Source organism: Seriola dumerili, unplaced genomic scaffold (genome assembly GCF_002260705.1).
Source record: "Seriola dumerili isolate Sdu_G_001 unplaced genomic scaffold, Sdu_1.0 BDQW01000149.1, whole genome shotgun sequence".
Classification (NCBI taxonomy): Eukaryota; Metazoa; Chordata; class Actinopteri; order Carangiformes; family Carangidae; genus Seriola; species Seriola dumerili.
In genome coordinates, this window is record NW_019174404.1 from 7,162,587 (window position 1) to 7,178,217 (window position 15,631).

The following is a 15,631-nucleotide window of genomic DNA, read 5'->3' on the forward strand; positions in this document are numbered from 1 at the left end:
CATTCACAACACCAGAAGCACAGGATTCACAATTTTTAAAAATTAGAACATAAAATACAAACTATTCAAAATTTAATTGACCATAATCTTGCAAATAAAAAATATTTGCTTACAGAAATTAGATATTCTCAAAAAATCATGCCTCCCCCATTAGCCTGTTAGCATGATTACACATACAAATATATAATTTAATGTATAAAATAAAGATTTAAATAAAACTATTTGCAGTTTTCATTATTAAAATTGTGAGTTTAGAGGATTCCGCAGCCTTAATGGAAGAATGCAACTCACAAGCAGCAGCATCTCTGTCAGCCCAGGCTTGTTTCAGCTCCTCTTCTAGTTTTTGGTTCTCCTCTTTACTGGAGGTCTGGAGTTCCTCCAGCCTGGCCTGTGACTCCCGCAGCTCTGACTGGGTCTGTGACAGAGCTGCCTGGGCTTCAGATAGAGCTTTGTTGATCTGGGCGAGGGAGGCCTGGGTGCTGGCGAGTTCTGTCTGGGTGGCAGAGAGGCTGTCCTGGGTCTCTGAGAGAGATGTGTGGAGATTTGACCGGGTGCTCTCAGCCTCCTTCTCCCACTGTAACTTTAGAGCCTAAAAAAAAAAAAGAAAGAAAAAAACAGAAAGAAAAGAAAAAAGAAAAGAGAGCATGATAATCTGAAATATCAATTTCAATAAAACTAAAAGACTGGTAAAATATGCAAAAGAAATTGAACAATTATTATAAAAAAATTTATCGATTAAAATAACAAAAATGTAGTTGTCAAATGCAACATATGTATGACAGTTTTTACCTGTATCTCTTTGGTCTGTGTTTCCTCCATGCTCGCTCTCTCCTGAGCAACACGAATCTCCCACTGCTGCTTCAACTCATCTGAACATAGACACAGACACACACAAAGAGTTTCAAAGAATTTGAAGGTTACAAATGTTAATCACAGAACAAGCTTCTAAAGAATAAGGGTGACTCACCTACATCCATAATGGCGCACATGTTGAGTGCACCCAAAGGCAAACATGAAAAAGAACACTGACACAACAACTGAAAAGCACTGCAGTCTGGACTCACCCATGCCTTGTTGGTGCAGCTCACGCAGTCTTTCCAGCTGCTCCTGGTTTACCTGGGAGCGCTCCAGCTGGGACATGTGGACGTTGGTCAAGCTCAGACGCAGGGCTTCAAGCTCGAGGGCCTTTTGGGCCTAAAGGAAATGAAAGCATAAGGTGTGGTTTGTGTCAGAGCTTTTCCTCAGTGTAACAGTGATTGCATGTTGGGGGGAAATGAAGGTTATACATTACATTTAGATTTTAATCTTACACCATTTTCTTCCATAGTTATTGATAACTTGTGCAAATAAGATTAACAGGAATAAGATTAAATTTCAAAATCTCCAAAGTGCCAAAATACCAGTATTAATGACTCCTAAAACCATAAAACTTCACTATGAAATGGTTATGTAAGGGAGGAAGACAGCTATAAGTGTTATTGCGCTGCATGCTGTGGCTGAAGATGTTCCACTGTGCTTGTGTGTATATATAGTATACCTGTGACTGCTGCAGTTCAGCCTGGTGGGCAGCCTCCATGCTCTCTCTCAGCTCCAGGGACAGCTCTGTCTTCAATTGACTAAGCTCCTCAGTGTGTTTGACAGTCAGCTCGGACACCATCCGCTCATGCTCACGTTCAGTCACCTGGGGGGAAGGAACAGGATGAGAGATAAAAATGGTACAAGCATGGAAAAGGATAAGTAACTTAAAGTGAATAAGTCTAAATACTCCTGGGAAAGCATTTCAAAAAGAACACAAAAGTGAAACCTCCCGTATCTGATACCTGTTTGATTAAGCTGATTTGTCCCTTTTGTTCTTCCTCCATACTGGCCTGCCGCTTCAGCAGCTCCGTCTCCACGTGGGTGTTCAAGTCAGAAATCTATGCAAATAAACATATCAAGGAAATGAGGAAACTTTATATATTTTAATGATGAATGTTGAAAAGTACTTCAACTGAATCTGTACCTATTTCAGGTTGGTGTGGCAGCTCATAGTTTAAAAAAAATCATAAAAAAAAGCAGCAAAAACAGATCACTTTTTGTTAAGTTCTGTTAACTTTAACAGAATATGGTCAATATGAGTTTCAGCAACACTAAATACAGTATATATATGCACTGTTCTAGGTTATATATATTAACATATAATACATGCAAATATATAAGAAATGTGAGGCAATTTCAGGGTGGCACAAGAATAAATATGGGTCCTTGGAGTTAAATAAATACAAATATTTATATTTAACTTCTTAGAGATGAACACTATCATAGATCTTTAAAACTGACGGTCTGTAAAATTTGTGCACGTTGTAAATCCCACCTCTTGTTTATGTTTCTCCATCAGGTCATTTATCTCCTGTTGGTGAGATGTCTTGAGCTTCTCTCCAACCTCCTCCACAGCTAGGACCTGCTTCTCCAGGAGAGACTTAACCTCCTCTTCCCTCTCCCTCCTCTGCTCCTCCATGAGATGCCTCACATCAAGGAGCTCCTTCTCCTTCTCCTGCCTCTCTTCCTCCCATTTCTCCTTCTCTTCAGCCAACTGTAACAATCATTTTGTACATCATCTTAATCTTTGGACAGTAGTAATTCAAACAGATTTCCTTGCTGGAATCTGTGCAAAATAAATCAGCTGCACATCATCCTGTCTCACCTCAACATCCTTGGCTTTTAGCAAGTTCTCAAACTGTTCAAGTTCCTCCTCTAAGACTTGTTCTGTTATTTTAATCCTCTCATCCATCTCCTCTTCTTTTCTCTTGTGCTCCTCCTTCTCATGCACTGCCTGGGCCTGAGCCTCCTCCAGGTTGGCCAGGTTTTGTCTCAGGCAGAAGATCTGAGTTTCCAGTTCATTCCTCTCTTTCTCTGCACTGTCCAGACTGGCGTGGCTCTTCTCCAGCTCTTTCTGCAGTCTCTCCACCTCTGTTTGGATATTCAGAACCTGTGCATGTGTAGCTTCAAGCTCCTTTAATGTTTCATCCAGCTTGATGGTGCTTTGACTTAATAAGGCAGCTTTAAGCTTTGTTTTTGTCTCCTCTAGCTCTGACATGAGATGGTCACAATGGGCCTAGTGACAGAAAGAAAGGGACATTCTTTTAGCTTTCTGTACATTATATTCATTTTTCTTGCCTCCTCCCTTTGAAGCCTTTTAGCACAAACATATTAATGCTGCTATATAATACTATTTCCATCCATCCAAATCAAGATGGGTTAAAAAAAAACTGCATGCCCTGACTGGCATGTTTATATTCTTATTAAGCTGTTAACACAAACACACTTATTATACTGGTATACCTGTAGTGTTTGCAGCTGGTTGTCATCTCTGGGCTCTGGGCTCTGTCTCGCAGAGTCTGCACTCTGCTTCATCTCCTGCAGAGACGATACGAGCAGCTCCTGCTGTTTTTGATGAGACGGGAGTGCAGCCTCCTTCTCCTGCTCCTTCTTAAGCTCCCCTGCCAGTTTATCTTCCTCCTCTGATAGAAAGTTATCAGGGACGAGCAGGAGAGTTCCAGTAGCTTCCTCGCCCATCAACATTACTGCATTCTCATTTTCTCTTTCTTCCATTAAGGCACTAAGCTTGTTCTTCAGGTTGTCTTGTTCATGGGCTTTCAAGTTCATCTCGTCCTCAACATGTCTCCGTTTCTCCTTTTCCTCTTCAAGTTCCCAGAGAGCTTGTCTGAGCTCCTCTGTTACTTGAGCCCACCTGAATACATGATATACTTTATTTATCCAAATGTTTATTTGGTACTTGTATATTTAATGTAGTACCAACATGAGGTTATTATTTAAATAACTGAATGTTTCTTTTGCAAGTAAGAGCGCAGAGAAGTAATACATGTATAATACGATAAAACATGCAGTGATCTGGAAATCATCAACTAAATCACCACATGCCCTAATCAAATTCCTTACCTGCTCCTGGCCTCCTCCAGCTCTTCTGCACTCCTCAAGACTTCCTCCCTTAATACATTCAAGTCCCTGTCCTTGAGAGCCAGCTCCTCATGGAGCTCCCCACACTGCTGATTAAGCAGCTCCTTCTCCAGATCTGTCTCCTCAAACTGCTGCTCGGACAGTTTACTCATATCCAGATCTTCAGAAGTGGAGTTGTGAAGCCACTGAGACAGAGACTGAGGATTGGAATTATCATGGAGGTTGTCGTTTTCGTCGAGGTGGCGGTTTGAAATTGACAACAGAGGCTCATCTCCCAGCACTTCACTGTTCAGCTCAAAACTATGAAGAGAGGCACAGATAAATTAGGGGATTTAACTAGGCTAGAAAACAAACTCAAGTGATGAAACCTACTGAAATATGAGGCATGCAAGATGAAAATAGATTCTGCAACACACATATAGACCAATTACAATAGAAGTCCTCTAACCTGTGGTCTGCAGAGATGTCCAGCTGGCTGCAGTGTTCGAAGCTTTCATTGACTAATGAAGACCGAGAGTGTGCAAGGGGAGCTGAAGACAAGTATCTCTCCATCATAATGTCCCCAGGTATTGATACATTCATACTGTCCTGATCAGGTCCACTTTCCAGATTGGCCTCATCTAAACAAATACTTTCATCGCAGCTAACACCAGCTTTTGCTTTGTTCTGCCAATTCTTAGAAGCTTTGAGTCCCATAAACTCCTCCTCCCTAAACATCAGTTCTTTCTCTCTTTCCTCCAACACCTGCCTGACTCTCTCCACTTCCTCCCTATGCTCCTCTTTGAGCCTCTTCATCTCCTCTTCCTGTGTCTGTCTTTCCTCCTCAAGGCTCTTGAGACGAAGGGCAGATGTGGCCACCTCTTCATTAAATCTCCTCTCTGCATCTTCTTCCTCATGAAGCCTTTTCCTCAGCTCAAGCACTTCTCTGTTTAGTTTCTCCTTCTCCTCTTTGTACTGCTGCATCTCAAGGCACTGGGTCTGGAGGTCTTGCAGCTGTGCCTCCCTTTCTTTTCCTTCCTCTTCATTTCTTTTCTTCTCCTTCTCCAGTAAAGAAAGCACATGTTGGTGTTTCTCCATCTCCTCCGCTAGTTCAGCACTTAAGCGTTGGCTGTTCTCCCTTTCTTCTTCCAGCTCAGCCCTCAGTTTGTGCAGAACACCGTCAGTCTCAGTGTCACCGTCAGTGCTGAAGACTTCAACACTTGAATGAAAGGCAGGTCCTCCACTTCCTGATCCCTCTGATGGTGCCTCCTTATAACTGAGGTCTGCATCTTGGGAGCAGTGGCCATGCTGAGGTTGCTGTTGATGAATGTTAAGGCCTTCAGCTCCTGACTGACTTTTGATGCGCAGAAAATCTGCACTGGTCTGTGTAAAAGACAATTCAGACAATATCCAGTTTCAGTTGTTGTGCATATGAATTGTGAAGTGCATGTTTTTAGGCACCAATTATCCTGATATCCTTCCACAGATTTAGCTTTCAGTGGCACTAACCTGTTGGAGCTGTCTCTGTAGCGCCTGAATCTGTCCAGCAAGTGACTGTGCCTCCAGCTGCACCTGGTCTCTGCTGGCCAAGGCCTCCTGCAGGTTGGAGCTGAGCTTGGCAATTATCTCATTACGCTTCTCCACAGCCTCCTGTAACTGCTGTAAGTATAAATTATGGGTAAATTTTATATCCATACACACAATCATACATACACACACCTTCCTAAGGTGAAGCGCAGCACACTTTGAGTATGTAAAGCAATTCAAACCTTTAAGCAGTCCTAAGATGAAATAATGAAAAATAGGCCAATTCAAACTAATTCTTTCCTGTGTTGCTAGCCAGAAAGTACTGAACCACCGACTACTTGAACATATAGGGCCAACTTCCTAACTGAAATAAAATATAAATAAAACATCACTTTTTAAGGCTTTTAAAACTACTGCAATATGTGAAACACTTTGTGACACTATAGTAAATCCTATTTAAGGCCATTTTACAACCTGAGGACAGCCTGTTTAACCTTATTCCTCTACACACTGACATTCATATTATAGATGAAATATGCTGCACATTCAGATCGGTGCAGCCAAGCAGCCATGCAGAAGAGGAGACAGTTACATTCCCCATGGCCTGATGATGACACAGACACAGAAATACACAAACCGTCTTCAATAGTACCTGCAGCAATACAAGACTTCCATTGTCTTGGCAGGTTAACAAAGCATGAAAATAAATCAATCCGTGTGTCCAAACACATCTAAATACACTACAACATGGTATGTAAACAGGAACACTGATTTATAAAATCAGTTTAAGGGACCAGTTTCCACCGTGTGAATTTAGAGCCTAGGATTTTAATGCTAAGTATGCATTCATCACATCACACCCATCTTCCCTTTTGCTAGTCTTGTTTAGTTGTACACAAGCTCAGTTCAGTCTTTAACAGCAACTCCAAAATAAAACCAGTAAGTGACTTAGAGGACATACAATTTCTAAATTAATCCAAACAAAAAAAACAGTGTTTAAGTCAGATGCTATAACATACACTATGAAAAATGACATTTTATCCTAAAAATGCAGTAGAGTTTGATATCCTATGTAAATGTTAAATCACCGACTGTGTATACCTTGAGTTGTTCTTTGCCAGTTAGTGCAAGTAGCTCCTCGTCTCTCAACTCTTCCACAGGGGACGGGCATTGCTCCAGGATGGTGGGCTGATCCTTCTGTCTCTGGTTCTGCTGAACCTCTGATTTTTCTGGCTTTTGGGGTTCCTGAAGAATTAAGTTAATGTAAATATGTTAAATAAGTGTGATATTAACTACCTTGCCTGATACTAATGCAAAAAAAGTCAATGTAGTCCATGTGCCACAAACATGCACTTACTGTATCTGATTTTGTGGGTGAACTTTCCCTTTAAAAAGGCAGTAAACAGTGCCACAGTTAATCCTGGCCAGGTTGCTATGACAACATGCCCTACAGGCAACATGATGGTTAGTGACCCATTTCTCTAATGTATGTTTATCGAACAGGGGGCACGGACCACTTGTTTGCGCATAGAGTGAGCAAACAAAATTAGACAAATTGTGGAGATCAGGTGGTGTAACCCAGAGTGAAGTCATGCAGTCAAGCAATTGTGTGACAAATCTATCTGGCTGTTTAAATTAAACCTACAGTTTCAAATCAGATTTCTTCAGTCTCCTCCACAAACTGCATTATTGATGTACTGATAATCTCTATATAGTGTGAAGTACCTCATGGTTGGTCTTGCTGTTCAACTCTGTGTCACTGGCTGATGGAGGTGCTGGTTCTACGTGACAGTCTTGCGTTGAGCTGTCATTCTGCGTGACAGTCTGGCCCTTCCTCTTCTGCGTCTTTTTCGGCGCCCCCGCACTGACGCTTTTCGCCCGTTTCTGTCTGAAGCTAGCAAGCTGCGCAGGAAGGACAGCGAGAGGTAGATGGATACATAGGTCAGAACCACTGAGCACCACCACACTATCAGCATGGTGAAACTCAGCGGTCAAAGGTGAGAAAGAACTAGAGTCCAGATGTATGTCCTCATTTGAAAAAAGAAAAAGTATTCAAAACATCATTCTGAAATCATTAAGCAAAATATAAATACGCATATAAGTAGTTGATAGTCCCCATTGTAGAAATGAAAAAAAGATTGGAAGCCCTTATTTTGATGAGTCAGAGTTGTGCAGCAAAAAAGACAGTGCCCAAAGAAACAAGAAGAAATCCCAAACTCATACCCAAAATAGAGTACACCATAACCCGACAAGTTCAAAATGAGGTGATGACACTAAATATGCTCAGATCTCCAGATAGCAATTCCAAGCCCATGAGAAATACAGATTTTAGAGACACATATTGGACAACCTCTCGGCAGACCAGAAACAGAGCAAGGTTAAAGAAATGAAAAAGAAATCCATCTCAGTCACTTCGTATTTTTCAGCTTGTAGGAAAATCAAAATCAGAGCAAAGAAGACAGGTATACTGGAGCTTTTTGTAGCAACACAGAGTCTTCTCTGAAGTCATGAAAGGACAAAAATATCAAGAGTTTAAGCCTGTGAAGTTCATTCACAGTGAAAAACATCATCCCCAATCAAGCCAGGATATTGAGCTTGAATTCCAGAGAGACCGATTTGGTACAAATCCACCTCAGGCTGTTTCTCTTTGCAACACACTCCTCCTCTTTTTATCGCTGTCTCTCTCTCTGTCTCTCTCTCTCTCTCAGCCTGTCTCCCTCTTCTTTAAGCAGCTTAAATCAGATTACAGCAGTTCACATTGTGACAGAGACCCTCATCAAGCCCTCCATCAATAACTGACAGTCAGTCAACGGCTCCCTTTCTTGCTGGTGCTCAGACCTCTCAATTCTTCCTCATCATGTCAGCTGCTCTATTGTCCAGTTGTAGATCTTAGTCTGTAGGCAACAGCACATTGGACCCAGCCTCTTATCCTAAAACCCACTGCCACAGCCAACGCACAGAGCAGAGGGCTCCACAAACTCTGGAGAGTGGATGGCATGTGTCTAGGCTAAGGGAAGAGGGTGGAGACTGGGAGATGTACTCACATGGAGAGGAGGAGACAGAGCTCTGTGTGTGGCAAGCAGCATCAGAGTGTGCATGCTCAATTCAATTTGAGATTACATGTCCTCAGGAGAGCTACTTGTTGCTTTGTGTGATGAGTCACATACATGTGCACGAAAACATTGTGTGTGCATGTGCACCAGTATTTGTTCTATTGACATGTTACATGCCTGGTCATAAAACCATATCTAAGGTTTTACTTTGTACTCCCATTTAGTGCCGTGCAATGCATCCACCACAATACCACCTTCCTAATTTGACTCCTGAAACCAGGTTAAAGCTTTTTCTTTTTAAACTCATTCCCTCAGCTCCTCCACAATTAAATCTTTTCCCAATTCACGTCATTCATCTGCTCTCTTACTCACCTAAAACCCCACCCTTTGTGTCCTTCCATCACCCTATTCACCACCTCCGCCTGCCACAACGCACATCACATCTTCAAAAGACACATCAGCGAGATGAACTGTGTTTAGCCCAAGGCTGCTTCCGCACCACTGAAAGTCTGACTAACCAGCAGGCTGGATCTTACTGTGGTCAGATGTCACTGAACTGAATACTGCTATTGTGTTGCAACAATGTCAGTACTAAGACAGGGTGAGGCCATGCTGCTGTTTCTAATGGGAACAGATTCTTTGTTTACATTTCTGCTTGTCTGTATGCATGTTTTATACATATATGCTATGCTTTCATTGAGGCAGAGAAATCAGAGCTTTTCATGCGCCAAATACAGTAAAGGCAAGTGACAGCACTGCATTACCATGGCAACACCATTCATGCAAGATGCAAGAGCAACATATCTAACCTTACCAAATCTCATGGGCTCACTGCACCACCTGATGGCCGCAAACCAGCATGACAGAGTATGCAAGGTGTGCAGCTACTGTATATTAGACAGTCAAATTATGAAGGCAATGCAGATTTACTTTCAGGTTTAGAAAATTGAAAATCTGTATTTTGCATCATTCTTTATCATAGTGCAGAAAAGCATAAGAAAGCCCTGATTGCCCAGTCAAGAGAAAGAAAAACAAGAAGGGTGAAATCACAATGTCCACAAACCAATAATCCCATAAACAAAGTCAAATGTCCCCGCCAGTCACCAATTTCTATACTTACTGACTGGTTTCGTGGCATGTTGGAAGATTTCTGTCATAAGGAATATCAGTGGTTCAGTTGCGTTGTTTTATTAGCATCATGCAATATAGTAATTTATCATCTTCACTACCAGCCACTATGGCAGGGACGATATGATATTGACTTGGTGAGTCTGTGTGCATGTGTATGTGTGTCATCTTGACATATTGTGGTCATGGACACATCTACTGTAGCGGGAACTGTCAAAGAGGTGATTTTGAGCAATAATGTCACAACTGTGCAAGATGCAGTCACAAAACTTTACTTATTTACTCATGCAATAATGTAATAATAAGTACTGAGTATTCATTGCTCATAACGTCAACATTTTGACAGGCATCTTTACTGGTGTGATCCCATCACGAGATGGTCTATCTCTTTGGAAGGTGACCTAGTTTTGAACCTAGATTTTAGACAACGTGGCCTGGTTATCCATAGAGAGTAATTCTTGGTTATTGATTCATTACTAATATGGTCTTCCATTGAAGTAAAACAGCTGCTTGCTTTTTTCCCAATTTTGGCAGCACCACAGTAATACATTTCACAGAATGGTGAAAAAATACCATTTGGAATACTCTACTATACTATCTCTTGGCTCTCAGACAGCTGTAGAGAGCTAAAAGGAGTGTAACTAGAATAAAATATAATAAAATAATCTAACTACTAACATTAGGAATCTAAATTTTATTGTTTTCAAGGCTTGAGACAGAGCTATACCCATGTTAAACTTATAGACCCCTTATACTGGGAACATTTTATAACTATAACATGTTTCTGGATGTTGGCGAAAGTTACAATGGCTGCTGAAATTGTGATTGTATATAGTGATACACAAAGCTTATGATGCTGAAATGCAACAATGGGCAGTTCTGTATGGAAGTTACTCTAACCATGTGCCAAAATATTATTTTAAAAAAACAACAAAAACAGGGGCTGCACCTGCTCTTTGCCTTGACACAGGCAATATCTTAAATGTTTTTAAAGTATTCATTTTACAGGTTAGAAATAATCTCCCTCGACTCTGTAAGTGCCTCATTCTATCCGTGCTGGACTCGAAGTGTATGTGAAGTGATTCAGTTCATTAGCCGATTATCTACTCCATAAATGTTATTGTTATCGTTAGCTATGTGCAAGCTCTGCTAATGTTCAACCCGCCACATGTGCGCGGCAAATGAGTAAAGTTGCCAGTACCCGAAATTTAACGGATAATTGGAATCCAAGCAACGATAAAATAAATCAAACGTAATAAAATGTGGAGGTGGGTGTAGTTAGCTGTGGACAAACGCAGTGCTATGACAAAAGAGTTAGCTAACTGCTAGCATTCCGTATTAGCGTGCGTTAAATGTTGGCAACAAACCTTAGCTCTCCCTGCTTCTAGTTTCCTCTGACGTTCATCTTCGTCCATCTCTTGGTTTAAACAAAGGCATTAAAAGTTTAGGACAGATGTCCTAATTCAGTTGAAAAGCACAACGTCTAGCATAAGTTAGCTAAAACAAAATATTTCAGCTATCGTAGACACAACTGTCAACAGATAATATTCAATATGGCCGCCAAGACATTTCAACTCCGCCCTTATCGAGTTTCCTTGAATGAACGGACGAATCAAATCATTTCAGTCCACGTCTTTAGCCAATGGTATTTGCCTCGGTTAAACATATTCCTGCAGCACCAATAAACCACCTCGTAGTAGCCAATGTTGGATTGACGGCTGTTGTAGCCAATCAGTGCAGGCGAATACAAAACATGCCTCTGTTCATTTCTGTTTTGAAAGTGAATGCCCAGTCCCTCACTTGCTGCGGAGTTTCTATGGCAATAGAGCAACGTACGGCACTGTACAAAGGGAGGATGCTTTCAAAAATAATGCCATGAATAGTTTTTATTTATTAATTTACTTTATACAAAGTGCAGTAAACAGAAAAAAACTAACCCCTAACTTATCCATTGCCATTTACAACAGTTCTAGTACAAGGTACATCTGAATACAGTTTTTAACGTCTCTTCATGTGATCCCAGACTGATTCCATGATGTTGAGATCAGGGCTCTTTGGGGACTATACCATCTGTTGCAGGACTTTTTATTCCTCTTGACCCTGAAGATATTTCTTTATGACTCTGGCTGTATGTCTGGGGTTGATGTCATGCAGCAGAATGAATTTGGGATCTGATGGTACTGGATAAGGATGGATAAGAATCTAAACATCTAAAATGCCTAAAACACTTTTTATATACACTACTGGAACTAAATGACAGTGAAGTATATCTTATAAAAGTGGGTCAAAAGATCACCATTCATGTTACATTTATTCAAACCATAACAATAAGTGTAATCCTGTCATCCTGTAATCCTGTTATTTGTAGGTTACCTTTAACGAATACATCTATCTATCTATCTATCTATCTATCTATCTATATTTCCAGATGAAATTGGATCCAAGCAGGGTAATTCTATTTGTTTCCAGAATAAGTGCATTTTGGGTACTGAGTAATGGTATTTGATGTCGAAAGACTGCCTCCCTCTTCTCTATCTCAGCATAGAAACCATGCAGGTATGCAAGTCATAGTGGTAAACAGGTATGCCCCATGGCAACCACTGTGCGGCTTTAGTTTTGACTCAAACACACAGGTGAACACAGTTTGTGTGACTCCAAATGCCAAGATTTCAGGTTAATTAGGTATTAAAAGCATATACATGCACATCTGTATGTTTGTGTCTAGTATTTCAACCAATTATTGGTATATTTAGGATGGCAGCTCCATGGTTGATCAGATGACAAGACTCCAACTCAAACTACTGGAGAAGGTAGGTGAAGTTAGTCTACAGTTTATAGAACGCTGTAGTTTGATCTTCATTTACTTTGGTAATTTTTCCTCTCAAGGATTCTCATGTAAAATAGTTTAGCTAGACCTTTTTTGTCTCCTTTTTTGAAAAAATTACACATCATAATCTTCAAGTAACATTCTTGACTTACATTCCTAGAGACTGGAAAACAAAAAGCACAATATGGACGACAGAGCAGAGTCTGCCCAGTCTGCAAGTAAGATATCAAAGAATTGTTTGTGATGAAGCCTTTCAAGCTGTGGATGGTATTGCCATATCTCAGTTATACATGTTTAGCTGAAACGAAGAATGACTTCCCAAGATGTCACGTAGTTATAAACTTAACCTGGTAGTAAACTGATATGATATGGAACTGTATTGACTGAGCAAGTTGAGGTCGTAAACATGGGGGACAGTAAAAAGTTACAGGGTTAGTTTGTGAAAACATGATTTTCTGTGCTCAGGGAGTTATGATGGGCAGATGGATGCACTGCACCGTGCACTAAGGCGAAAGCAGGACCTGCTGCAAAGACTGAGGGTCAGTACAAAATCTTTATCTTCTATACATTTTTATTTAGTCACATATTATTTACCTACTTTAAGAGAGATGAAGACCATAAAAATCAATGCAAGAGAAAAACAGAAGAAATTTGACCAGTGTTTTCAGTATTTATTGTTTCACTTGTCACAATGTCAATTTCTGTGTAGGAGCAGCACATGCTAGAAGATCTCAGCAGACCTCACACCTGGGGAGGTCCCCAAAGACACCACCAGTCACAATTTGTCGCTGCCCCTCCACCACTCCCAACCATGGTACCCACCCACATCCACCACCCAGCTCCTGTTCTGCCCTTCCTGCCACCTCCACCACCTCCACGCATCGTTCAACAGACTGTGAGACAATTGACATTAATTCTCAAAAACATCTCCAATCCCACAGATCTGTTACTCTGCTTCTATGTGGCTTGTTGAAAGCATTTAATATTCTTTTCCTATTCCCTTTTTCTATTTTTGTTCATCAATTTCCTTTCATATTAGATATTTATCACTGACGCTGCAATCCAGATTGATGTGCAATGAGGCCAAGAATAGTGCAAATTAAATATGTAAAAGAACTAATCATTTCCCCTTTTTTCATTTCTCTCTTCAGCTACCCCAGCAGCCTGCCACCATCATACAACAGCTGCCACCACAGCAGCCTCTGATTGCTCAGATTCCCCCACCTCACCCATACCCTGCACCACGTTCAGGCAGCATCAAGGAGGGTATGTAACAGCAAATAAATATATATCTTATTTCGGTCTCCCTGTATTCATGTTTGTATGTGTAATTTGAATATTAGACATGGTGGAACTGATGCTGATGCAAAATGCCCAGATGCACCAGATTATAATGCACAACATGATGCTGAAAGCCATGCCTCCTATGGCCTTCTCGCCACTCGGGGGGTCCAGTCACTGTTCCACTCATTTTGGACAGGTAAACACACAGACACTTTCTGACACATAGAGTCAAAGCACAAAGTCGCCACTCTTTACAAAACTGTAATCTTTGTCTTGCAACAAAGTCCCAAATCTGTATTTCCAGGACAGTTACCAGGGAACCCCTATTTTTGTAAGGCAAGATGTCAAACCAAGGGGAAATGCTGTCCATCATCATCATCACTATGGTCCTACCCCTGCAGGACCTCAGCTGCCTCCCATCAGCTACCCTACATGGTTACCAGGCGTGTCATCTGTCCCAGCAGGACAAGCAGGGGGGCACCTATCCTCCTTACACCATGTATCAGCACCTATTACACTTCCACCTCTCAACGTGTAAGCATCCCTAACAGCACCTGTATACTTTAAGTTCTTATATAGACACACATAGAGGATTATATATATACACACACACACATGCTAACAAACACATTTGATGTTTGTGTGTTTATGTCTTTACTGAACTCAGATTTCTCTCTGAAAGTCCCCTGTTGTCTCTTAATTTAAATGCATAAAAGTTTTTGAAGAAGCCCTGGCTGCACAACACTGGTCATGACAATAACTCCAGCCTAAAAAGTACAAAAAAATTCAGAGGCACACACATTGCACATTTACAAATAGTTGGATCTAATGTAAAAGTTACTATTATCCTTGAGATTTTTCAAAATGTTCATATGAATGACAAATAATAATCCAGTGGATGTACACTACTGCTGATCAAACTTAAACTTTATTTTTTATGTTTGTAAGTGGTCAATTCTTTTGTAAAACACATCCACTTGAAGTAGGCTAGGCAAAAACGTAGCTAAAGTTAGCTAGCTATCCTGAGCTATCCCCATCGGTAAATTCTGTTTGCAGTAGCTACATGAATACCATTAACTTTTTACATTTTCTTGGTATTTAGAATTATATTTTGAGGGACATTTATTTATATAATTTGTGATAAAAGTGATGATTCAATGATAAACGTAAACCTTGACTAACACCTTCCATCCAATACATTATAACTTAGCCAAAACATTTACAAGTGTAGTAGTTAACGCAAGTCTAAATGAACCATCGCTGATATATATCGTTAGGTCATGTATAACGGTTCCACTAGCTTGTCAAATCAGTAGATCCCGACTTTGAAGAGTTTTGACACAGTAATAACAAAAAGACAGAAGACAGATGCTTCAAAAGAACAGTTAGAGATGTGACAAAAAAGAGAAAAACATTATCGCCCGAACAGGGACTTGAACCCTGGACCCTCAGATTAAAAGTCTGATGCTCTACCGACTGAGCTATCCGGGCTCTGACAATGAAATAATACGACACAGAATAAGAATATAACATGATCATGATAATTTTTCTGGTTCATAACCGTTAACAACAAACATTACGTAGCTAGCAAAATTAACAAGATAGCCGTATACTAAGGGGATAAGTCGTTAACAGCTAACGGTTTAGCTGCTAACAGCTAACGGCTTAGCTGCTATCAGCTAACGGTTTAGCTGCTAACAGCTAACAAGTTAGCCGTTAGTCCTTGGCAACATCACCTTCAAGACATATTCAGACGGAAAATGTAACGTAACGCTAAAGCGACTTTGTGGTACAATAGTAGTCGATCAGTCAGTCATTAGCCAAATATTAATTAGGGGGTTCATCATCATTAAGCCTCTCAACATTCGCTAGTTGT

The 15,631-nt window shown here is 40.7% G+C and overlaps 2 protein-coding genes and 1 non-coding gene across 3 annotated transcripts in view; 1 reads left to right on the plus strand and 2 right to left on the minus strand.

Annotated features, from left to right (window-relative positions):
* The window catches only part of LOC111225811 (pericentrin-like), a 33,366-nt gene extending 22,307 nt beyond the window's left edge, over window positions 1-11,059 (minus strand). The window contains exons 1-15 of the mRNA XM_022750843.1: window positions 11,012-11,059; window positions 9,637-9,666; window positions 7,189-7,365; window positions 6,565-6,708; window positions 5,446-5,595; window positions 4,406-5,319; window positions 3,940-4,257; window positions 3,322-3,730; window positions 2,684-3,094; window positions 2,354-2,572; window positions 1,821-1,916; window positions 1,538-1,681; window positions 1,065-1,194; window positions 790-869; window positions 292-589 (exon numbers count right to left, since the gene is read on the minus strand). Coding sequence (XP_022606564.1) covers window positions 292-589; window positions 790-869; window positions 1,065-1,194; window positions 1,538-1,681; window positions 1,821-1,916; window positions 2,354-2,572; window positions 2,684-3,094; window positions 3,322-3,730; window positions 3,940-4,257; window positions 4,406-5,319; window positions 5,446-5,595; window positions 6,565-6,708; window positions 7,189-7,365; window positions 9,637-9,666; window positions 11,012-11,059 — 3,568 coding nt within the window. The remainder of the gene's footprint in view (window positions 1-291; window positions 590-789; window positions 870-1,064; window positions 1,195-1,537; window positions 1,682-1,820; window positions 1,917-2,353; window positions 2,573-2,683; window positions 3,095-3,321; window positions 3,731-3,939; window positions 4,258-4,405; window positions 5,320-5,445; window positions 5,596-6,564; window positions 6,709-7,188; window positions 7,366-9,636; window positions 9,667-11,011) is intronic.
* A 510-nt stretch (window positions 11,060-11,569) lies between these two features.
* On the plus strand, window positions 11,570-14,293 carry cunh21orf58 (chromosome unknown C21orf58 homolog). Its single transcript, XM_022750846.1, has 8 exons — window positions 11,570-11,623; window positions 12,398-12,454; window positions 12,632-12,689; window positions 12,937-13,010; window positions 13,181-13,366; window positions 13,623-13,737; window positions 13,815-13,951; window positions 14,060-14,293. Exons 2-8 carry the CDS (start codon window positions 12,410-12,412, stop codon window positions 14,291-14,293), a joined length of 849 nt encoding a protein of 282 aa, XP_022606567.1. The 5' UTR covers window positions 11,570-11,623; window positions 12,398-12,409.
* An 880-nt stretch (window positions 14,294-15,173) lies between these two features.
* On the minus strand, window positions 15,174-15,246 carry trnak-uuu. Its single transcript has one exon. It is a non-coding gene; the product is annotated as a tRNA-Lys (tRNA).
* Window positions 15,247-15,631: the final 385 nt, after the last annotated feature.

Bases quoted from the DNA above. Each gene is read 5' to 3' on its own strand.
- cunh21orf58 (XM_022750846.1), top strand. From the start codon at position 12,410: ATGGTTGATCAGATGACAAGACTCCAACTCAAACTACTGGAGAAG. The intron at 13,011-13,180 runs GTCAGTACAAAA...ATTTCTGTGTAG, and splicing joins ACCTGCTGCAAAGACTGAGG to GAGCAGCACATGCTAGAAGA. The intron at 13,367-13,622 runs GTGAGACAATTG...TTCTCTCTTCAG, and splicing joins CACGCATCGTTCAACAGACT to CTACCCCAGCAGCCTGCCAC.